General features: G+C 36.5%; 1 protein-coding gene across 41 annotated transcripts in view; it reads left to right on the top strand.

The window, feature by feature from the left end:
* The window catches only part of RBFOX1 (RNA binding fox-1 homolog 1), an 881,269-nt gene that overhangs the window by 834,943 nt on the left and 22,255 nt on the right, over positions 1-24,071 (top strand). For 37 of the 41 annotated variants that reach the window (XM_068147194.1, XM_068147209.1, XM_068147203.1 and 34 more), the window contains 2 exons: positions 4,317-4,356; positions 12,450-12,514. In XM_068147194.1, coding sequence (XP_068003295.1) covers positions 4,317-4,356; positions 12,450-12,514 — 105 coding nt within the window. The remainder of the gene's footprint in view (positions 1-4,316; positions 4,357-12,449; positions 12,515-24,071) is intronic. The other 4 variants (XM_068147190.1, XM_068147193.1, XM_068147183.1 and 1 more) reach the window with 1 other exon arrangement.

Genomic DNA, 24,071 nt, shown 5'->3' with positions numbered 1-24,071 from the left:
CTTTCATGTAGGAAGATTTGAACTTCCTATTTCTTTGACCATTCTTGCAGATTTCTCTCCAGGTACTAAATAGTGGTTTTGTACAAAATAAGATTTAAATGATAAAATGAAAAAAGACATCACTGTAAAAAGCAATCTCTTCTTGGCTTGTCCTATGTTTTTCTAGGGTTATCTATTGGCAAAGCACCTACTAATGGTGTAAGAAATTTCTTAACTAAAGCATAAGCTGCATTTGGCAATACTTATATTGCCAAAAGAAAGGAAAAAGAAGCTATTTTTGTTGTCTCTGGCAGACTTCTAAAAGCAGGTGATCTGACTTTGATACCTTTAACAGCTGTTGAATATGATGCTCCATCTTGATACTGTTATCAAGCAAGCCCGGAGTCACTGTACAGCTGGTAGCATGACAGATAGTTGTAGATAGCAGTATTAGCAAACCCAGTGAAAAGCCCCTCTATACCAGCATCCTTTGCTTAATGTTCTTCACTAGTTTAGTGTGTGATGACTTTGTCATCACATTTCCCTTCTGCTCTTTACAGTTCTGATGAAGCTAACAGAGAATTACCTTTCAGTCCCTATCTCTGCTTCTGGTGTCTTACCTTGGAAAATAGGGGATAGCAGTATGCCTTTTTCTGATTTCTGACCCCCCCCGCCACGTGAAAAGGAGAATAAAAACAAAACCCCAACCCTAAATAAAATTGTCAGCTTGGGGAGGAGAAGTAACCAAGACCATTCAGAAGCTGTTCCCCTTTGTTAAAATAATTGTTTTGGAGTGCTACATTCTAAACAATTAAATTTTTTCAAAGAAGCTTTATTTTCCAGGACCTTTCTCTGAATTTTAGAAAGAAGAATGATTAATGTAAGCTGCACCATCTAGAGCAGTGGTTATGGTTTGTTCCAATACGTTTGTTTAGGTTCAAAGAAACTTCCTCTTGCAGCGGACACTGTGCTTTGTATGTATCTGCAACTGTTAGAACAAAACACGTGTTTTGCCAGCACATTGTGCTTTATGTTGTCCAGCTGTATTCTTTGCAGAAGTGACCTCAATTAATTTTTCAGAGCAGATAATACAGAAAATGTTGAGACTGAAAAGACAAGAGCTTGTAGTCAGACATTCTAAAAAGTTGGAACAGCCTTATGCAAGACATTCAGGTCTACATTTACAGCAGTGAAAGCTATGTTATTAGACTGTTGAAAGCTGTTGCTTTGATTTTCAGTCTTTGATTTGCTTCTTGTTTTGTTTCTTGTTGGGTTTCAGTTTGTTGTGCTTGTTTGTTTGTTTGTTTTTCTAAATAAGGTTGTAGTTGCATCTCTTCTATTACCTGTTTTGTAAAGTCTTTGTATAAAAGGCTTCATATAATAGGGGATTTCTGTGACCAAAACCCTGACAAATACGTGTAGGGCAGCGAAGATAACCCTACCGTCAATGAGAAAACGGGGAACTTTTGTTCCTTGGGTGCTTTCTCTTAGTTGTGATCGAGGGGAAATAGCAAACTATAACCATGATTCATATTGCCATGAATGAAATCAGGGTTGCAAAGCCCCTTTGTTGTACTAAATCAATCCCTCCATGCACTTAATCCACCTTAGGTTATTTATATTAACTTGTTCAGGTTGTGTGCATGACTGAGGGCCATTTATACTCAGTTGCTGTGAAGTTACTGAACTAAGTAACTTTGTGCAGTCGAGAACTGTCTTCGTATGTCATTGACAGATTACGCAACCCAATCTTTTTGAAAGATGAGGATAGAAAAATGATAATGAAGACAGATGTAGTCCTCCCAGGATATAATAAAGGTGGAATCTAAACTAGTAAATAGTTTGTCTTAATATAGTTACAAAATGATTATAAGACACAGAGACTAAAATAAAGCAGCTAAACCCGTGCAAAGCAGATGTGTAATAGTTGGTGAGAAAACAGGAACAGTTTTGTATTTATAGAAAATAATATCAGGAAACAGTTGCCATATATGATGTCATTTAGATGCCCATTTTCTTATTAAATCATTATTTCTCTCTTCTCTCAGTTTTTCTCAGCACAGTAAAATCATAAAATAAAACTAAATAAATCCCCCCAATTTCTAAACTTCTTGTTCTTATTTTAATGCCTCCAGGTAGTGCATTAACCTATCATCCATTTCTGGGTGAAGTAATTCAGATTTCAGTCATGTGGCTATTCCCAGACCATACATTGGTCTGCAAGGAGCTCAAGATTTGTCTGTCTGCCAAGGCAGGTTTTTAATATGATATATAAAGATCTGTGGTGAGGTGGGTTCCTCTGTGATGCAACCAGTCTCTGCCTGCGCTTGAGACTTATAATCTGTTCTCTGCCTACAGCTTCAGAGAGACAAAAGGGAGTGATAAGCCAAGCAAAGTACTCTATGGAAAATTATATCCTAAAGGGAAAAAAAAATAAAAATCACAAGAGCAAACTATAGCTCTTTATGTTTTACTTTGTCCTTCTGATGAGGAGTGCTGTTAGAAAAAACTTGACTGCACTGGTAAGATTCAGTCAGAGGAGTCAATGAATTACAGGGACAGTGAAGAGAGAAAATATTCTCTGAAAAGTCTATGAAAGTTCCCAGGCTCAGCTTCACTCTTTCATGCCCAGCTCTTCCACCTTGTTCTAGCAATATGAGGAACTGAGGGTTGTGATTGTGGGGCCTCCCTCTTCAGAAAACTGAAATGCATCATTTGTGTATCGTCTCATAAAACTCCCTCCACCTTGTTCACAGTTTTGTACTTCACCCTCACAGTCATGTGGAATGTTTTCACAGTAGCACAGCCTTACATGGAAACAGGTATAAGAAAAGCATGTAATGTTTTAATGAGAATATCAAAACCAAAAGGAAGATGCAATACACTGTCAATATCAAGCTCTCTAAAGATGCCACTGCAGAGCAGGTTTGGCATATTTAGCTCTGCAGACATAATAAATAGAAAAATGCACGACTAAAGGTCTGACCTTACAGAAGCAAATGGCAGATCCACCATGAGTTTTCACACTTTATTATTCCATAACAAACTTCTGTCATCAATGTGGTTTTATCAATGTGCTTTGTGTGCATGTATGCATATTTATGATTTTTCTCAAGTGATTCTGACTCAGACACATACCAGCTCAGCCCTGTGGGTTTTGGTCGTTGACCTCAATAGATCAGTTGTATTTCTGACATGAAAATTCTTCTTGGAATTGCAAAACAGCTTAGTCTAGCTGCTTGGTAATAACTATTATTCCCAGATAATAGTATTCCTAAAATGAAAGCGTTGTTGCAAAAATCCTATTGTGTGCTCTCATGTTTAGCTCTTGGAACAGCTCGGGTTGATTCTGATACTGGGAATATCCATTTTAAGCTGCAGAACTGCCAAATGAGTATCAAATTGCAGGACTTGGGTAATGAGTGTAATTGGTAGGACACTGTTGTGTAGTTCCAGTTAGTGTAATCATTGAAACCGTCTTTGTCATACTGTGTCATTTATCCTGAAGGGTTTCAAATCAGAAATCTGAGCTATTTACACTGACAGTTTGTCTGAGCTGAAATGCAGCAGTCTCTGGGTAAACTGTTGACAGCAATATAACAATACTGCCTTTCTTTTTGGAGAAGTAGTATCTAAGCAAACTGCAGGGGAGCTCAGAACATTGGTGTGTTCACCAAAGCTGTAAAATGATAAAGTGAGGAGGGTTAACATTTTTAACAAGAATAATTCCATAATATTCTAAACAGGCTTCTTGTCACTATCACAAATGGATGTCAAGCCAACAATGCAGCCCTCTGTGCATGCTGAGGGTTTGAGACTTGACCCAATGGGTAGAATACCACCATGAAATTACTTCACACATTCCTTTCACTATATAAAATTGTGCTGTGTTTTGTTATCTATCTAAGTAATGACAACTACTGCTCTGTTTCAGAGGGTTGGTATAACTGTGGGACAAGACAGTAATGATTCAAGAGATAGCATTGTGTTAAAGGCATTTTAGGATTGGCCCACTGAAAATTTTTCTAGTAAAAAAAAAACAACCAAACAAAAAACAGAAGAAATGTCTTCTCCAAAACTTTATCAAAAGTACTTTCTAGTCCTGCCATGCTTTTCTCCTTGACTATGCATTTGGCATACTTTATGAAAGGATGTGTTCAGTACAGTTTCACTTCTGATAATTTCTACCAACCTCCTTCGCCAATGTGAAGAGTGCCTTCCTTCCCCCTCCCTCTGTTCTTGTGACAAGACTAACCTCAGCTGTGCAGGGGTTGGTGGCATTTGCATGTGGAAATGCACTAATATGGATGTTTTTCTTTGTGTGTGCATCCTTGCAGTGTTGTATACCAGGATGGATTTTATGGTGCAGACATTTATGTAAGTATTCATTGATGTGCATGCTGTCCTTGTACATTACCAGAGTCATTCTTTTTACAAGTTTGCTGCCTAGCTTGACTCTGTTTTGTCTATTTACCATCCCTTGCCTGTCAGAAAGAATTGAGGAGAATATCTCTCACATTGGAAGACCTTTCTGTTCATTACATCTATCATTGTTCAGTGGAGCTGAATTAACTCTTCAATCAAATGCGGAGTGAATGCAAAAAGATGTGAAAAATGTGTGTGCGTGTGCGGAGGGCGTCTCCCTGCCAAATTGAAGTTCAAAGACAAAACAAAACAAAAATAAAGCAGCAACATTATTCTGCAAATCCCTAAAAGCTCATTTTTTTTAAAAATCAAGGCAAGCTGAGTAATACTTAAAGTATGAAAGGCCTTCTTGGAGAGAGAGAGTATTCCCAAATGCAGGCCACACTGGGTATATGTGAATGCCATGGTGGCAGTAGAGCTTGATGACAATAGTGAGATATTTCTATGCATTGTCTGTTATCTGAGTAGACTTCCATCTGCTCTTTCAAAATCCATGTATTTTAATTGGAATGAAATGGCTAGAGACTGCCCATGATATAAGAAGTGGTTATATTTCTCAGTAAGGATTTATAGCCCTGGCTCCATCATTACCTAGTTCACCTTCTTGCTCTCCAGTTTCCTTTTAGATAATATATTTTTAAACTTTCTTGGCAAGCTATTTTCTTGAATTTATACAAAGAGGCTACTTATGTCTGAGTATGAAAGAGGTTTTAGGTGGTTAAAGCTCAATTTCACTCTTCTAAAACAATTCATTCCTACACCTTATGTGTTAGCGATGAAATATTTTACTGATACTCCAGTAAACTTTCACATTTGTTACATAAGTCCCCATCTTCCCTAAGGTACTTGTACTTCTGTCCATTTTGAGATACCAAGAGGTGGATGAGTTGAAATTGGTAGGAGTATTGAAAATTCAATAGGTAGTGCTGGGATGCATTCCTTATAATGATTATCAGCATCCTTATAGAACTATTTCCAAGGGAACAGATTTTTTTCCTTTTTTTTTTTTTCATTTTTCCCCCCTTTTTTTTAAACCAAACTTTATATAAAAAAGGAAAACAATTTTGAATTCATGCAGGAAATAGATTTTGCTTCTTCTGATGGAGGTAGAAAGAGGGGTGACACTTACCTGAAAACTCATTCATATAGATGAAAAATATTTGTAAAATAAAATAACATAGGCTAAAATTCCCACTGTAGTTATGTACTTGGTGATGTTATCAGTAACATTGTTTACAACATGTGAGAATCACACATTTGTCAAAGGCTTACTCACCTGTAGTATGCTGCTTTCATCTCACCTAAACACATTGCTGCTGAAATTGTGAGCTATACAGGATATGTGGTCCAGCGTGGACTTTATTCAGGTGTGGATTCCAGTTCTCACATTTCTTGAAGCTGTCAAAAGAATGTGACAACCATTTTGCTTACTTTGCCAGCCTGAGGATCTGAAAGGCAGCAAGACATCCTTCTCAGGGTTGCTTAACGTGGTAATATAGGTGGGAACTAAATGTGACTATAGCAGCTTATAGTTTTGGAACACACTGCTGCTGAGCATCAGAAACATCTCTTTTGGTGATTGCCAGTATTAATTTTGGGTGGCCTCATACTCTCTCACAGACTTGAACATTTTATTTCCAAATGGAAAGTGATTTCAGTGAGGAAGGTACTGAAGAAATCACTAATTTCTAGTGTAGCCTCAGTTTTGTTGTCTGGAAGAGTCAGGTACCTTAGAAAATTGAATAACTGATCTGGGGCACTGGTTTTTACTCAGTTGCAGCCTTGTGTTTCTGATTTCATTTCTTAGCCTTTTTCATGCAGCAGAACGTTTAGAGCAGCTCACAAAATTAAAACACTCTTTGGGAAATGTGTTTGTCTTTTTTTTTTATATATATATATATATAATGCTCAGAGCTTCTTTTTTTTGTAATTCATTTTCCTTCACATTTGTTCTTTCTTACATATAAATAATTTTTCAGGAGTGGGAGAGAGAGAGAGAACTGACATAAATCAAAAGAAACCTTACCATTCACGGTGTATTAGTTCTTAGTGTATTAGTTTGCAGTGGCCCAAGTTATTTACTAAATCTCAATTGATTATGGCATAGTTCTACTCAGCTTTTCACTTGAAGGGCAGAGCTGAAGCTCTGCGAAGGAACAAATGCCTTAAAAATACCAAAACAAAAGGAACACAGGACTGAAAAGCCAGACATAAAATATGCATTAACAAGTACACCAAAGTAAAGTGGGTTTTGTTCTGATATGATTACACTGTATGGAACATGCTAATCTTTTCATAACTAGCTGTCAATGTAGACTTTGATGGCTAGATTTTGTGGAAAGGAAGGAGGGAAGACACAGATAATATTGGTTGAGTTAAATCTGCAGGGTGAGCCAAGAACAGCAAATAGCCAGAGCTGCTTAATACTAACCAGAGGAATAGAAGAGACTAGGAATATAAAAATAGGTGAAAAGCACAGTCTAAAATGAAAAATCAACAGCCCTGATTCTAGAGGTAATATAATATATTCTGTATTTCATATAGTTCTGTATGGAATGTAATAATGCTTCTGAAATAGCTGAGCTATTGAATTCCTTTTTAAATGTGCCTTTGAGTAAGAAAAATAAAGGAGACAATTAGGAAGTAAGGAAGACCTTTTAAAATTAAGTATTGATTCACTAAGAGAAAAAGTCATTAAAAGAGAATTAAGGTTGCCTGCCAGCAAATATAGAAGTTCCTAGATGAAGATTGACACCTGTGAAAATAAGAAAATACACTCCACAAAATGAAGCAAAAATAGACACAGAAATTTGCAGTTAGAATAATAGCTCTACACACTTGCTCTGCTTTGTCTTCAGTCTGTGGGCTTTTTTACCATTGTCATAAAGAATGTTTTCAGAAGGTGTCAGTCTTCAATCCACATCTAACAAGTGGGAAGACTGAGAAATATGAAAAACTTCCAAACTCTGTCATCAGCAGCTTCAGAAGTCCCTTGGTGACACGGTTTAAGCATGTACATTACTCAGTCTTGGTCCCAGGGAGATTATCTGACCTGTTCTCAGGATTTTGGACCTGTGATGCTGCAGCTGGTGAGAGTCCATGACAACACATTAGTATGTATGTCTAAGATCTTTTTTCTGATTCAGAATGTGGCATAATTTTGTGATGAGGGCTATGGAACAAGATTGCCAATAACTGTTTCCATCACCTTTAGATCAAAGGTAGAATGGTATTGAGGCTAGGGCATGGATTTCTTTCTCAAAGAAAAAAACAGATATAATTATCTAAGGAACATTCCCTTGATAGTAGGAAGAAGCCCATCGATGCAAGTCAGATAACCTGAAAGGCACTGTTCTAACGTGAAAACAAGGGTATGCAGGAAACACTGAAGTCATTATTGTAAGTGCTAAAGATTTTTGTGTTTTTATAAATAGAAGGATGTTCCATTTCCTGTGACTCAGAGAAACAGAAGGGGAGAAATTCCTGTTTCAAAGGCCATAGACTCTCCGAGGATCAGTGGGCTCTGCATGCTGGAACACTTCATGACACCTTTTTTTAGAGTTTTGAGATGTAGTGATGAAATGTCTCTTAATCTCTCTGATTTTTATTTGGGATATAAACAGTCCAAGAGGGGAAAAAAAAAGCAAGCTGCAGCAGTCCCGGTGATTAGGTTTGATTGTAATTAATACAGGTATTGTCAGTTTGGATATACCATCAAGAGCTTCTCTGAGGCAACAGATAACAGATAAAATAGAAATAGCACAAGCCTTTCACATAGACCTGTTCCACAAGCTGAGCCAGCACAAAATGGTGGTGGATATTTTATTTTCAATTCTGCCAGTCACATTTTACTTCACAAGCAGAACAAATGCTGTTTAAGCCTCAGTATCATGCAGGTGGAAGGAGAGGAAGTGACTTCTACTTTCTATATTCTGCAGGGCTGAGTAGAATTCCTGCCATTTTCAATCCCATTTCTCTATTTGTAGATAATTAGGCAGGTGTAATTCTCAATACTAGAAAAATTTTTGAACCTTGATTAATTTGTCTTCACAAAATACTTTGACATCTTTGAGTGAAAGGAAGTATAGGAAGTAAAAACTGAAGGAAAAAAATCATTTTCAGCCTATACACAAAATATGAAATACATTAGCAATAAGGAATTCTAACAAAAACAATGCTCATCATTAAAAGTCACTTATTTTATCTCTACCATAAACACTGTCAGTACCTCTCAGATGAAGATTTTTCAAAGTAATTTAGGTATTTTAAGAGGAGGTGCACACATGTGTCCCTGGATTTGTCATCTAGAGATGTGCATTTGTATAACTTCTTTATGGGGAAGTAATTCTTACCACACATACACAGAATTTATTTAGAAAGTCATGTGTGTTGTTTTTATGTTTTCTCTTCATGTTTATTTTATCATATCTTACCTAAAATTTCTGTGTTTTCCTTCTAAAAATAAGATTATTTTTTTTCTTTGACAATTGGCTACTGATCTTCAGTCTCGCTGCTCTTCAATTTGCCTGAGCCACAGGGATGTATAAAACTTTGAAAGGAAAATTGTCATGAGCAGCTGTGGGGAATTTGTCTAAATTCCTTCCTTACATCTTTCTTTCCGTCCTTCTTTCCTTACTCATGCAAATCATTACATTTCTGTTTCTTTATAGAGCAGTAGTGCACGAGCCTGTGTATGGCAATAAATTACCTCAGGTATGGCATACTGACTGATGGAAAAAAGCTCATTATGCTGATTGTACACTCTTGTAAAATCATACTACCACTCAATTATGGGAGAAATTGGACTCTGTGTATAAATGATAAGAATAGACTACAGATGCATTCGATTTTCCAGATTCTATCACAAACTAACAGATATTTTTCCTACCCCATGAAATACCACAGTTGTTGTTGTAAGTGTCCTGTTTGGTATTTTATGCCAGTGAGCTATCTCCCTATAGTTGGACTGCAAGTGTCTTAGCTCTATACTTAATTTTTCTAAGACAATTTAAGCTGCTGTATCATTCTGTAATCATTGTTTGGAATTATTTGAAATATGGGAGCACAGATAAGGAAAGAGGCTTTTCCCCCCATTATTTTAGTTGAATTTATTATTTCAGCTGCATTTCACAAATAATGATTTTAAACATACCAGTCAGGTACTTTGACTATATCAAGTGAGAGAAAAAAGCAAAAAAAAAACATTCCTAAAACATTTCTAAAACATAGGGACTGAAAATTGCTATTTGTTACTATGCAATTACAATGTAATTTGTTCTAAATATAGTCTTTAAGGCACGACAATAAATATTTGCTGTATTACTCAAGGGATTTATATGTAGTGAATGTTACTAATGTATTCTTCATCTAAGATATCAGCCAAGTTCCAAATTAGAGAAAAAGCTGCAAAGTAGAACTTTTTGCAGACATTTAGAGATCAGGGGTTTGAGTCAGATTTCCCTCTTGATTCCCAATATAAAGTGCACCTTACACTTATGCTTATTTTGTTGCTGTAGTGTAAATCTGAAGTAAATCTATTAGGATTCTTAGCTCCACACCAAACCTGCAGGACACAAATCCCATACAGAGAATTTGCTTAAGAAAGTGTTTATATGTAATTATATGATAGTTTATGTTAGAATAGGAAATTGTGACATGGTCTGGCAGGGAATTCTGATTTTCATGATAACCAAATTCATCCTGCATTTTAGTTCCCCAAAGAACTCGGGCAAATTCAATAACTCAGTATCTTTGATTTCTTCTTTATTGCTTTTGACTCAGTCTTTCCAGAGCTCTCACAAATGTCATAGTGGTTGTTGAATCTGAAGCATCTTAATAAAGTTCAGAATTGAGCATCATTGTTCAGCAGCAATTCTTTGATGAAAGCAAATTCAAATGTAAGCATAAAAGGAATGCAGCCCTTATTGTTTAGGGAGCAAGGAAAAAAATCCTCAGAGAGTCTGCCATCTGTGTATTTAAGACTGACCAGTTGGTCTCATTTTTTTTTTCCTTAGTAAGAACACCAAAACATTGATACTCTTCATGGTGGTCCATTCTTGAGTCCCACATAATGGTGGGACACCACACTTATCCACAGGAGTCCTACTTGTGGCAAACACAATCATGCCAGGGTGCAGAAATACTTGCAGACTGCCACATACTGGATCACGAAGACAACATTTAATACCTCCTTTATACTTCTACTACTTCTACTTGATCATATTAGCACTCAAGTGAAAATAGAAGGAAAAAGAAATAAAAATGGTACTATATTTAGCACTCAAACCCAGGAGAAGAGGGCAGATAAATTTGTATAATGCCTCACCTTTCTCCTGGTAGCAGAAAGCAGACCAAGTGTGCAGCTTGCATTATCATCTCTCAGCCTCACTGTTTACTGGCTTGGATTGCACTTGGTGACATTATTTGACATCTGATTGCCTGTATGCACATACCTGCAAGCAATATGTGCCTATTATATATTTTTGACAGTAATGCCCTTCTATTGCTTTATAAAAATCAAATGATCTGAAATGAGAAACTTTCATCTCAGTGCTTCTGTGCTTGCAGAGGAAGCACCTTGCTGCAAACGAGAGCACATACGTGGTGCTATGAAAGCAGCTGCCTGATCCCAGCAGCTGGGTGATAAAATTGCTGCTGGCAGGCAGCTGACCAGGAGTGGGGAGGGAAATGTGCTATGCTCTGTGCTAGCACTTGAAAAATTTTAGACTGTTCCTCAAGTAAGCTGACAATTCAAAGCCTAGAGTGTCTAATGATCTGTCAGTATATGTAAAACTTCAGTTTATTCTTAGGGTGATGTGATGTTATCAGCAGAATGATTGATTTCCAAAACTGACCTGCTTCAAATCTTCAAACCGACAAAGGCTTACACGTGTTCAGGATGAAAGTATTTCCACCAAGGAAAGCCATAGAATGGGAAGCAGCTTGTAAAAGTCGATGACATTGCTTTTCTGAAAAGAGTGAAGTTTTATTTGTAAAATCAAAACAGAAAGCCCCCAGAAGTTCCTGCAGTAAAACCTTGCTCATGTTCCAGTAAAAGCTGACACGTTGTAGCCTCTCCGTCATGCTTCAGCATCATGTCTTGTGTCAGCACAGCCTTCCAAAAAAAAACAAATGAAAAAGAATAAAATCAATCCATTAAAGTGAACACTTTACCAAAAGAGTGAATTCTATTCAAAGCTAAGTGACCTGATAGTTTCTTATTCAACTCTTTGTTAAGCTGTGGGAAGGTGGGAAAGGATATACAAAAGTCCCCTATCCCAGAGGATTATGGGGTGGTGAATTCTAATTGGGACGTAAATCGTGTTTGTGTTATCTGTGGAGACTGGCCTGTGTTTGTTAATTGGCATGCTGAGATCATTTGGAAATGGTTGATATAACAGCCTGGTCCATTGAGCAGGAAGCTCTGCTGTTCTCACAGTTTGATAATCAATGCATCACTGCACACAATTCCTTTCAAATGTGTGTTTGTTTGTCCTGTTTGCTTAATTGAACATCTGCAATTACTGTTACATATAAGTGAATGTTAATTCATGGAAGAAGAGAATTTTGCTTCTTCATTATAATTTTATGTATAAATTGGAAACCTATGTAACATTAAGTGTTAATTGAGTGCACATATTCATAAGTTTAATCAGCCAGACATGATAAATCCTATTTTGTGCAAGAAAGAATTGATCATTAGCTGAGTTTTTCTTTTAAGTTCAGCTTTGCTTTATTAATATACATGCATTTCATTCATGAGAACAATTACTACATGAAACATGGTGGAAGAATTTAGTATTGTTTTGTAAAAAGAACTTTATATTGATGAATACAGTTCATTGCTTTTTCCTGATCTCTGGAACAAATCTTAACCAGTTTGTGGTGATAAATTTTGCTTAATGATTCGCTGCAGTATTTCCTATGTATTTAACTCCATAACTGGGTTTACAGCATGATAGTACTCTTTCAGTTGTTACTAAATTTTGCAAACTGTGGTTGAAGGTGCTGTGGCCATGCAGTTAGAGCCTGAGTTTGTGTTTCAGGGTGGTTATGCTGCCTACCGGTACGCCCAGCCTGCCACTGCCACTGCGGCTGCCTACAGTGACAGGTAAGCCCTCATTTACTGCTCATCAGTACTTGACCAGTGGAAGTTGAAGATGATTCTATCAATTTGCCTTGTTGAAGTCTCATAACTGTCTTGTTGCTCTGCAGATAATTGTGATATCTGAAGCAGGCTGTTTTATTGTAATCCATGAATAGCCATAGATGGAGAGATTTGAGGCCTTAATTGAGAATCAGGCATGAGATATGCACATCCCAAAACTGTAGATCATCCACTTAATGTCTGTGACCCTTGTACAGCCTCGTGATGGTCTGCTACTCGAGATCATTATTTGTCTTAGAAGTATTGTTTCTGTTGATTTAGAACCTGAACCTATTGAGTGTCCTCAGTGCTCACTGACATTGATTGTAGTCGCTAGAAATTGAGACTGAAGTATATCTAAGCTTGAACTATCCAAGGCCAACAAATTTTTTTTCCCATTTACTTTCTTTCCAGGCATTATTATTTTTGTTTTTTGAATGCTAAATATATAGAGAGCATAGATAAGTTTTTCTTGGTTTGCTCTGCATTTTTATCCTTCAAAATGCAAACCCCATTTGGTGGAAATAATAGTAGCAATAAAAGATTATTAAAATCTACGTAAGAGAAACTTGCAAAGACTTCTGTCAACTAAAAGCGATGTCATGTGAATTAACTTGTCTTCTTGCAAGATGAAAATTGGGACCCCTTTGAAGTCAGTGTCTTAAATTGCTATAGACTTCAGCAGGAATAGGATTTTGACCAATTGCATAAAATTTAAGCCTTTACAGTGTGTGGACAACATTTGGTAATGAAAGAAAATATCCTGTGTTTTCTTCATAAACTGTGCCCTTAACAAAATCCATGGGATCTTTAATACTTTCCAAGTACTTGAAGAGCGGTAAAGGGAGGATGTGTATTGCTTTTATATTAGCAGCAAGAAGGAAGGCCACACTTCTCAATTCCTGATATAAGAAAATTTTCCCTTGCAATCACGGAATTAATTTCTTAAGTCTTCAATATGTGTTGAAATTTTTCTGTAGATGCTAAATTAGACATTGCTTTAAATGTTCCTGTTTCTTAAAGAAATCAAGAGATTAAGACATTTCAGTGAACTATTTCTTAGACTGAAGTGCTGTTCATGGATTCTGTGTTTTTAGAACAAAGTACCATGGTATGAATGTTACAATGCTATGCATGCATATTTGCCTTTCAAATGCTTATTCTGGGTAATGAAGATACATTTTTTAAAGTTATGTGAATAAAACAATTTGCATGTATGGCTGGGGCATGCTGTGTCAGACAGGTAAGCAAGTTACTTTCTATTAATTTTGAATCAGTAATGTCAGCTAGAGATGTGCTGTATGCACTTTGGTCACGATGTACTCTTTCTACTTAGGGTAACCTACAAAGATTGAAGTGCTACTCAGTAGTTTCATTTCATTTCCACAAAGGTGTGTTAGCATGTCGCAGCTCTAGTATCTTTCTGTCAGCTTGTAATGCAAAGCAATTCCTGCTTCTAAAAACTTACTAAACTGAAAGGACCAAACTAGTAAGTAACCTCCTCTGGTTAGGCATTTTTTGCTAGATACCATTCAGGTGTCCCTGGATCATTTTGTAGGGTGCTCATTCCTCTGACTAAATGAATTTCTGAAAACCTATATGCTATGTAGAGAAACTGAACAGTATCAAAGATGAATTTTAAATGCTCTAAGTATGAATTAATGTACCTTTGCATAAAACTAAGCAGGTGCTGTGAGATTAAACATCACTCGGTCACATGTTCTGCTATGGGTAGAGAGTCAACATCAGTAAGAGTTTCGCTGACAAAAAAAGTGCAGGATTTGTCTAAGATAGGGCTCTTAAATGCTGTGAAGGAAGCTTGAGCTGGCATCAGTAGTACTGCAGTTGTTATAACCCTTAATTAATTTTTTGAAAAAATGTCTAATTTTCAGATACACTTTGTGTGTAATTAGAATGGTAATAACCGGTCTTTGCTTGCAGAATTTTAAACATCTTAAATTAATTTTGTATCTTTGGGATTTTTATTTTATTTTTTTTTTTTCAATTTAGCTTCTCTTTTTAAATGTGGTTAACCCTCATCTTCAGCCTGCTGCCCCCAAGTGAATATGGTTTCTTCTTTTAATTACAAATACTGTAACTGGATTTCTTTAAGGGAGAATCCTAAAACTAGCACAGAGACCAGGACAAATAATGATTTATTTTCATATGAGTAACTATGTGCAAACGTGGGTACCTCTGATTACTCACAATTATAGTTGGCTTAATTTGATTTTCATTCATTTTTTAAGGAACTTAATTTAGCAACCTTTGTGAATTAATACTCTTTAAGTGCTGAAAAACTGTTCAGTACAACTACTTGTATCTTTTCTTCTCAATGCAGTAATCATCTGCTATCTTCTGACAATAATGAAGATTTCATATCTCCTTATACACCACTCTAACTTAGTGTTGCTTTGAGCCCCCATTGACTTTAATGACATTTGAAATCTATTCACTGTTTATGTGTAAACAATGCCCAGACAAACAAAGATAGGACCAGTGAGTACTTGCTGTTGAAGCAGTTGACCTACCATGGAAGTATTACCTCAGATTAGTTTAAAGAATAAAAAAGATCGTATACATGATGAATGGTAATGTTCCATATTTGATATGCTTCTTAAGTCAGGAGATAGAAGGAGGAAATCTTTAAATTGAAGACATGTTTTGGTAAATTAAAAATAAAGGTTAACAGAAAGATTTGGGACTCCAGAATCAATACACCAAGTCAATGGATAATGATTGCTGTGAGAGAGCTCTCTTGTGAAGAAATGCAATGGTATCCTTGTTTGTCACAGCTGGAAATATCACTGGAAACAGACAAACAGATACATAGGGGAGAATCAGGTGGCAAGGAAATGTCATGAAACAAATCAGTGAAAACCCCTAAGAATTTGAGACAAATCACGCAGTCTTAAAACAATTTCACAACAGAGGTAGACTTGCAGATTTCTTCAGTAATTTCTTAGTGTTGTAAACCAAGCCCAACAAAACCAACAGGTACATTTTGTTTTAATTAGGAAGCAATATCATCTGAAAACAACTTAGAACTGGATGTTTATACTAAATTGCACTTAAAGACTTGAAGTTCTTGGCAGAGGTGGATCAAAAAAGATGGTGCTTAGCTTTCCATTATTTAATACCTTTCTGATAAATTTTCTAATTCTTACAAGTGATAAAAGAGGACCCAGGGGTCTAAATATCTTCTTCACCTTTCTGGAGCTTGGCCTGTCCAACTCATTTACGCTGAGAAATCTTGGGGAAAAATATTTGTAAAGATCTGCAAAAGAATATCTAAATCAGGTGTCAATAAAATGTTTGTGCAGCTTTGATGTAATATTTTAAAATACATACATAAAAATACAGCTAGATTTCTGTCCCAGCCTGAAGCAAGAGAAACTAGCCAAGTCATCAAGTTTTAGATTTGTGAGGTAGAACAAGTCAAAGCATGGCAGTGGGGCGTATTGTCATTTTGTCATTGCATGTTCACTTGGTGTTGCTAGTATGTCTGTAATGCTGTATTGGATTTGACAGATCCATCACATAGCTCAGTGAATGGCTTGCTTGAATTAAGCCTATGGGCAGACTTATTCACATTGATTGGCTATTGGTTTTGTGTTTTATGATTTGATTATTGCATCTTCGATCGCAGTAAGAAAAATGTTCCTTTCTTGCATATTAACTTTGTCAGCAATATTTATGGAACTGTGTATGGTAGTGTGATAAACCAAATCCCCGTTAAGAGTCAACTAGCCTTGGCTGAAGGCAGAGTCATTTTGCTTCTACTGCTTGCTAACTCTGTTACACTTAATAATAACTACTATGTGTGTTTATATATGTATGATTGTGTATTCATATATAGACACACATTCCCCATTCTTCACCCTCCCACAAGCACACACACATGCAGAAGCACGCACACACACATATCTACAGAGGCATTTTGAGTGTAATTCCCTTTTTCTAACACAGCATCAAATTTAAATCTCACTTCAAACAATGGAAATATTTCCACCGACTGCTTTGTTGTCTGGATTAGATCACTGGAAGCTCAACCTTGTCTTTTCCTTTTTTTTTTTCCCCTTTCTTTCTTTTTTTCTTTTTTGGACTCCTTATGTTTTGGGTTTTGTTTGATTTTGTAGTTTTGGTGTTTTTTTCTTAAAGCCAATAAGGCATATTCCAAAATATTTTGCACATAACACCTTGTAGTAAAAAAGAGTATTAATTTTTTTCCTGCCCCATCAGTTTGTGTTACGTGTTTTGTGGTCATATATAGGATTTGGTATGAAATTTAAGACAGGAGATTGTGTCTTGTTAAAGTTGTATATCTTACAGATCTGAAGTCATACTGCCAGTAGAATCTTCATATTCTAATAGTTTGCAATTTTAGCATACCTAAGTGGAGTAATCAGTTTTGTCTAAGCACTAGTGTCCCTACAAATATAATTTATTTTCCAGTCCTCATTGGGCAAGTACAGACTAATACTTCATATTTGTGGTCAGAATAACTTACAATAGCATAGGCACAGATTTTATTTGATTGGAAGCATCCTCATTAAAGAATGAAAAACTGAAATGAAGAATAAAAATACCCAAAATAGAAAATGTGAGGCTCTGTAGATGTAGGTTATTTTTTTTTTGTATATTGTAGACTTTAAAATCTTCTCTTTTATGAATAAACAATGAAGCCCATTATAGTTTTATTCAAATTGTTCTCTCTTATTGAGGGTCTGTATAGTGATATATACTAACAATAGAGGTTTTGAGAGCACATAAAATATCACAGTATCACAGTATAACTTAGGTTGGAAAGGACCTCGAGGATCATCGAGTCCAACCTATCAACACAGACCCCATGACTAGACCATGGCACCAAGTGCCACGTCCAATCTCCTCTTGAACGCCTCCAGGGACGATGACTCCACCACCTCCCTGGGCAGCCCGTTCCAATGCCGAATGACTCGCTCGGTGAAGAACTTCCTCCTCACCTTGAGTCTAAACCTCCCCTGGCGCAGCCTGAGACTGTGTCCCCATGTTCTGGTGCTGGTTGCCTGGGAGAAGAGACCAACCCCTTCCCGGCCACAACCACCCCTCAGGTAGTTGTAGAGGGCAATGAGGTCACCCCTGGGCCTCCTCTTCTCCATTGCATCTTCAGTCAGAATTTAATTTTCCATTACATAATTTTATGAAAAGATAAATGTTTTAAAATGTCATACTTCATTTCATGATTGGACTTTGGAAGATGTAGGAGAGAAGAGCTTCTATACAGTTTAATTTTGAAAGTAATCAGGTTGGAAGAGAAAAAAAATAGTAGAATATAGTGATAACTTATCTACTCCTGGCTAGAAATTTCAGACCTTTCTTGAATTTCCCATATGAATTGAATCCTGAGAAATAGAGGCATTTGGGCAACAAGAAGATACATAAGTAAAAATTGTATAGCCCATGTCCTAGGATACTCCAGTTTTGAGATTGAAGAAGATCAGTTAGCATCCCGACCAGCTCCAAAGGATTGTCTTTAGCTTCTGTAACAGCAGTAGTATAGCAGTAATATATGTAACACTTTTCTTCTTCAGACACTTAGGCCTGCTGTGGTGATGTTTGTTTGGTCTATCTTTTTCTGGGTATCCTGTATGATAGCTAAAGCTCATTTATTCCCTACCATTGCAAACAAAGATCAAATAATTCACTTGGCTGTTTCAGAGAGGTAATGGATTTGGGCATTTACCTATTAAGCTTGTATGTCTTTATGTCTCTATGATCTGTGGCAAACTAGAGGATCACTGGCATCACATTAATATTTCATACTCCATATTCATCACTCAGATCACAGTTTGGGGAAACACTGGAGTGTATGACTCATGTTATAGCCATCAGAGTATCTTTTTAGTGAAGGAATTAGAAAGTAAAAATGGATTATGAATAAAGAGAATGTAGTAGGAAAAAAAAGCAATAAAAATGGAAGAGTTTAAAATTCTGTAAACAGGGAGTTTCATGTAGAGCAATTTTATAGGAATTTCCTGAAATAAAGATGTACTGGGTGATTGACACATGGTACATTCAGAAATATTGTAAACAGATCACTTTAGGGTGAGACACAGAGTCACAATAATATAGGAAAAGATGGCAAATAATGATGTTTCATAAAAGTATAATCTCCTTCCAAGTCTAGAAAGCTACTTTATAAACTTTAATGTTACAATACCTTCCTCCAACATCTGGTAGAATTCATGTGGTTTCTGATGCTTTGAAGGCTTGATTCATCAGTGTGTAATATCACTACTCGTGTCATATCCATACAGCTATTAAAACTAGTCCACCAGTTCAAATCTAAGATAATATAGCTATGTAAAAGCTTAGGGTTCTTGGCCCAGAATGATGGTAAACCCTGATGGTGAAACATCTGTCATGTCAGACCTTGTATTCTTCACATGGTGCTTCTGTTTCTCTTTCCTGTAATTTCCATTCTCCTCTTCTGTAATACTTTAAGAAACCTCATAGAGAAGGAAAGGCTTGGCTATTAATGTAAAATCTTCTTTGGCATCCATGCCGGAAATCATAAAGAAAAAGTTGAGAGGGAAGGTAGAGGAACATTAAAGCCTACATGTCCATACCTGGCTTCCTAAAGTGCTCCCAGTTTAAAGATGCTGAGGGCTTTTGCTGCCAGTTTATTCTTGAACATAGTGGGAGATGTTAAATACTTACAGTTAAAAAAAAACAACAACATTAAATCAGTGACCCTATTCTGATGCTTTCTTTGACGATACATCCAGCTTACATCAGGTTATATAGCATGGGTTTTAACTAAGGAGTTTCTTACTTTGAATTAAAAGAATCATTGTAAATAACTGCAATTATAACTATATTCCTTTGATGGATTTTTGTGCATGCTTTTCCTCTAAAAACAGCTCTGGGAAAAGGGTGGAATTGTCTCTTCAATAATTCAGACTTGCTTCTTCACTCAGAGGACATGGAAAGAAAGTGTGACTTTAAAATTTTCAAGTGTGTTGTATTCAGCAGACTGGATAAATATGGAGTTAGGGAGTTACTAAAACATCGATTCCTAATCCAACAGACCAAAACTGTTACAGTCTATTGGGTCAACGCCTGTGACATGATAGGCCATAAGAGTTCCTTTGGACATGTCAGTGTCTAATTATACACTTTTTAGTTCTCAGATCATTGACTTGATAGACCACAAAGAGGGAGATTAGAACATGCTATAGCTATTGTCAACCTGATCTCCACTGTGAGCACTTTAAAAGCAAGAAGGAATTAAGAGCATTGTGAAGGAGTCAGAGAGAAGATGAAGGAATGAAATGTTACTAGTAAAATATAGAATGAATTGGATATAGTCTGTGTGGATTAGCCATGCAATTTGCAATGTATTTTAGGCAAGGTAAGAATGAATTGCAAGAACAAGCTTCAAATATAGATTAAATTAGTCAAGAAAAAGGCAATTTAGACACAGGTTTTTGCTGTAGTGTTTCCCACCTCAAGGGAGTGTAAAGCTTTTGATGAGGTATTTAAATAGAAAAGTTTTTTTCACACACCTTTAGGCTTGTCAAGTGTCTAATACTCTAGGAACATGCAGCAAAACAGCAGTTTGTAGGAATACTGCACAGCAGGAATGGAAGTAGAAAGCTTGCCCTTGTATCTTAAAGAACAACTCTTCTGTGAAAATTGCTATAGGATATTTCATCCACAGGCAGAAAAAATGTAAGGTCTTCAATTAAAGCAAATGTGTACCAGCCTCTAAACTTCATTGTGTGTTTCTTGAATGAATTCTTAAATAATCCTGGCAAGGTTTACATAGATATGGTATTTTACTCCTAATATGAAAAAAAAAACCACACCAGTGTTGTCATTCAAACCTTAAAATAATGTAAAGGGAAATAATTGTTGCTGTTCATAATTGGTAAAGAAGTTTATAATTGCATCTCTGTATGTTAGGAAACTCTGTTGGGATAAAATGGTGGTTACTAGTAAACCATAATAATTGTTACAAAATCAGAAACAAATATAAAATATGTTCCAGTGAAACATTGTTTTAAAGATTACTTGATACACATAAAGGATAAGCCTCCCAATAAATATAGATTTTGTTATGCATTATGCTGGGCATAATATTGATCCTTTACACAAGGCTGACTTCAAAATATGGTACTGTTTGCCCTAAAGAGAGTGAAAAATATGCCCAAAATATACTAATCCAATTTTCAACTATCAATGATAAAACTTCCAAAATAGCTTTAATTTAGCAGTCCTGAATCATGCTGACATGAGTTTACATTGCTGACATGGAATACTTAGGAAGTAAAATTACTGGATCACTTCCTTGAGGGCTTAGTTTAAGTGTGTAGACTGTGTTATTCCCAGTGAAAGGCTGGAGAAGGAATTTTCATAAGGGTGTCTAGTGACAGGACAAGGGGGGATGCTTTGAGGCTGAGGGAGAGTAACTTTAGACTGAATCTCGGGAAGGAGGTCTTCAGTATGAAATTGATGAAATAGGTTGCCGAGGGAGGTCATGCATGCTTCCTCCCTGTGCGTGTTCAAGGCCAGGTTGGATGAAGCCCTTAGCAGCTGAGTCTAGTTGAGAGGTGTCCCTGCCCTTGGTGCAGAGGTTGGAGTAAATGATATCTGAGGTCGCTTCCAACCTAAGCCATTCTATGATAATGTTAGAGCAGTTATGCCACTGTGATCACTATGATTCATGTGGTGTTCAGAGTTTCATCTATAAGTTTTAGCTTTCACTTAAAAATGTTATGATCCTCGTAAAAACATCGTGTGTTCCTGTTCCAGGTAAATACGCATATTTATACTATGTATATTGCATTAACCACAATAAATGTGTTTATACTACCTATAGTATGTTAGATAATCCTTCAAACATAGAAAAATGCCACTGATAGAGGAGGTAATATAACTAAGTGTACAAACAGCTCTGATTTTTAAAAATAAATCAGGAAATTCAATGTATAGATTTAAAATGTAGTACAGCACCAGTCTGATGGAAAAATTCTTTTTACAATCTTTGAGGGGTAGTGGGAGGAAAGAGAGGAGAGTTCACATGCAGGGAGGAACTGTACCTAAACTGTATTCAGTACAAACACCTGATCATTATCCTAACATTCTTTACAGCATTAATATGAAGCTATGCTAAAAGGAATCTCACTCTTGCAGTATTTGGAAGGGTTATTTAGTTAGTTCAACGGGAGGACTGAAAAAGGATGCCTGCCCACCTGCTGAGGAAAGCCTGACAAAAGAATACAAATAAAGCATCTTCTATTGCCCACTTTCATTCTTTTCTTTTTTATTTTTTAATCCCCTTCCTCCCTCAATAAAAGGAATAATACAGGCATATCACTGGTCTTGGGAATGCACATTTCCATTAGTGTCCAGAATAGTTAAGGATTTTTTTTCTTCCTTTTCTTCGAGATGTGCTTTTCACAATTGTAAAAGTGTGTTTGGGTATTAAAACGAATTATTCCTGTTCAAGAAGTTGTGTGACTGGTGACAGGATAAAATTTAATGAGAGAGGTTTCTTAAGTTTCCTGTCTCCTGCTGTCTTTGGAAGTGTGAATTATGTTAGAGACATCTTGTAATTGGCGAAATCACACTGAAATGTCCTGTATTGAGCACCAAGAAGATATGTATAAAGAGCAGTGAGGAGGTGACTAACCTGGCAGTCAAATTAATGGCTTGCTGAAAGCACCTAGAAACAGGGATCTGGTGCCCTGGGAGAGATATGCGAGACCCTCATGCAGACAGAGCTGCCTACTGGAGGCAACAGGACCTTCTGAAGTGGCAGCTAAGTATAGGCAGATGGATGAGTTTCCTTTGTTTGGGCAACCAAGATGAGCTATAGTGTTTTCTGTGAGGTAGTATTTACAGAGGTGGCTACAATAATAGCTTTTGTTGTGGGGTTTTACTCCATGTGCTTCAAAGACCTGCCTCAAAAGCTTAGATATGAGCATATAATGAAATGGTCAGGGACAATGGGATACATTGTCTTTTGATGATGAAAGCAGAGTAGCCAAGTGAAAGCAAAATATCTGTCTTCCTCTTTGTCTTGGCATCATTATTAACAGTTAGGTTGAGCAAGGAATTCTGCAGAAAAAGAAAACCTGCCATGGTGAGCTCTAAAAGTAGGATATACTTTCTTATACACATCAGGTCAAACAAGTAACTGTTAATGTTGTTGAAGTTTGTTACCACATGAATTAGTTTTGTTCTTACTTTATTTAATATTCCTTATAGGTATGGCTGTAAAATTGTTTAGTTGTCTTTGTGATGTGATTCAAATGCTATGAGTATGATAATGTACTTTGATCTTGCAGTAATGGGAATATAAAGCACACTAATAGCAAAACGAACCTTCTTATTGTAGTTGCTATACTAATATTTAATATATATATATATATATATATATTTGATAGACTTGATATTTAAATTTAGGACACCAGAAGGAAAGAGCTGGGGAGGACTTCATAAAACTATTTGAGAGGAAAATTCCAAAACTTTGTCCATACTTGAATATTGCAGAAACTATTCAAGCAGCGAGTGTCAGCTATGATAGAATTTGTAGTAAAAATATCCTCAACACTGCAGTCCTAATGAGAGCAACAAAGCCTGAAGTTTAGAGCATGCAGGAAAAATAAACTGTCTTTAGTAATGGACCAGAGGAATGTATAGATGTATCAAAATTCTATTGCTACACTATATAATTAGTGCCAAATCCTTGGAGAATGGAGTTTGGAATAGCTCCAGGGAAGTCAGTGCTTTCATTTAACCTGCATCCATTCTACTGGTTGAAGTTCTGAACCATGAAATCTAGATGCTGACTGTATTTGTAAATCCCATGGTGGTCCTACCAGACAAAGTCAACTGATGACATATAGTTTAAATCTTCCCACTGTAGCTGCTGTTCAGTATCATCTTTGCATTCATCTTAACTGCCTGTGTTCTAGAGCTCTGCACTGTTTTCAGCAGTTGATCTATTTGGGTGGGGGAGTGCACCTTTGTGTTAAGCAAAATTATTTCTGTTGAGTTTTGTGAAGTAGGCAAGAAAAGTCCAACAATTTTGGTGTATGAAACATAATGACTGGATCTTGGTGAGTTATAATTTTATTTAGTTTTGAATTTCCTGGAGCTAGCATGATGACTTCTAGGGAAATCTTGAGTTCTTAAAGTCACTCCTGACCGCTATTACGGCTTCTATTTTATGGAAGCTCTGCCTTGTCAAGCAGAAGGACTAAGGACTTCTGGGAGTGGTGGGTGAAATTATATGTGTGTCAGAATTTTGTTTGTAATCATGTGTTGTGTAAAATATAAGTAATGTTGAAAAGTCTGTCACCCAGCCTTTTAGGGAGAGGACAGGACACAGAGAATGCTTAGTACTTTGTCCCATGTGCCCTACAAATATAGATTCTTATACACACAATGACCTCAGTGTGTAAACTTCCCAGACACTGCTGTGAGTCCTTCTGTACATCTGAAGAGTAGTGGGACCAGGACTGTAGGA

This window comes from Melanerpes formicivorus, unplaced genomic scaffold (genome assembly GCF_026170545.1).
Source record: "Melanerpes formicivorus ecotype bairdi unplaced genomic scaffold, bMelFor1.0.p_v2 SCAF_14, whole genome shotgun sequence".
NCBI classification, from domain to species: domain Eukaryota; kingdom Metazoa; phylum Chordata; class Aves; order Piciformes; family Picidae; genus Melanerpes; species Melanerpes formicivorus.
This window is presented reverse-complemented; position numbering and strand designations above follow the sequence as displayed.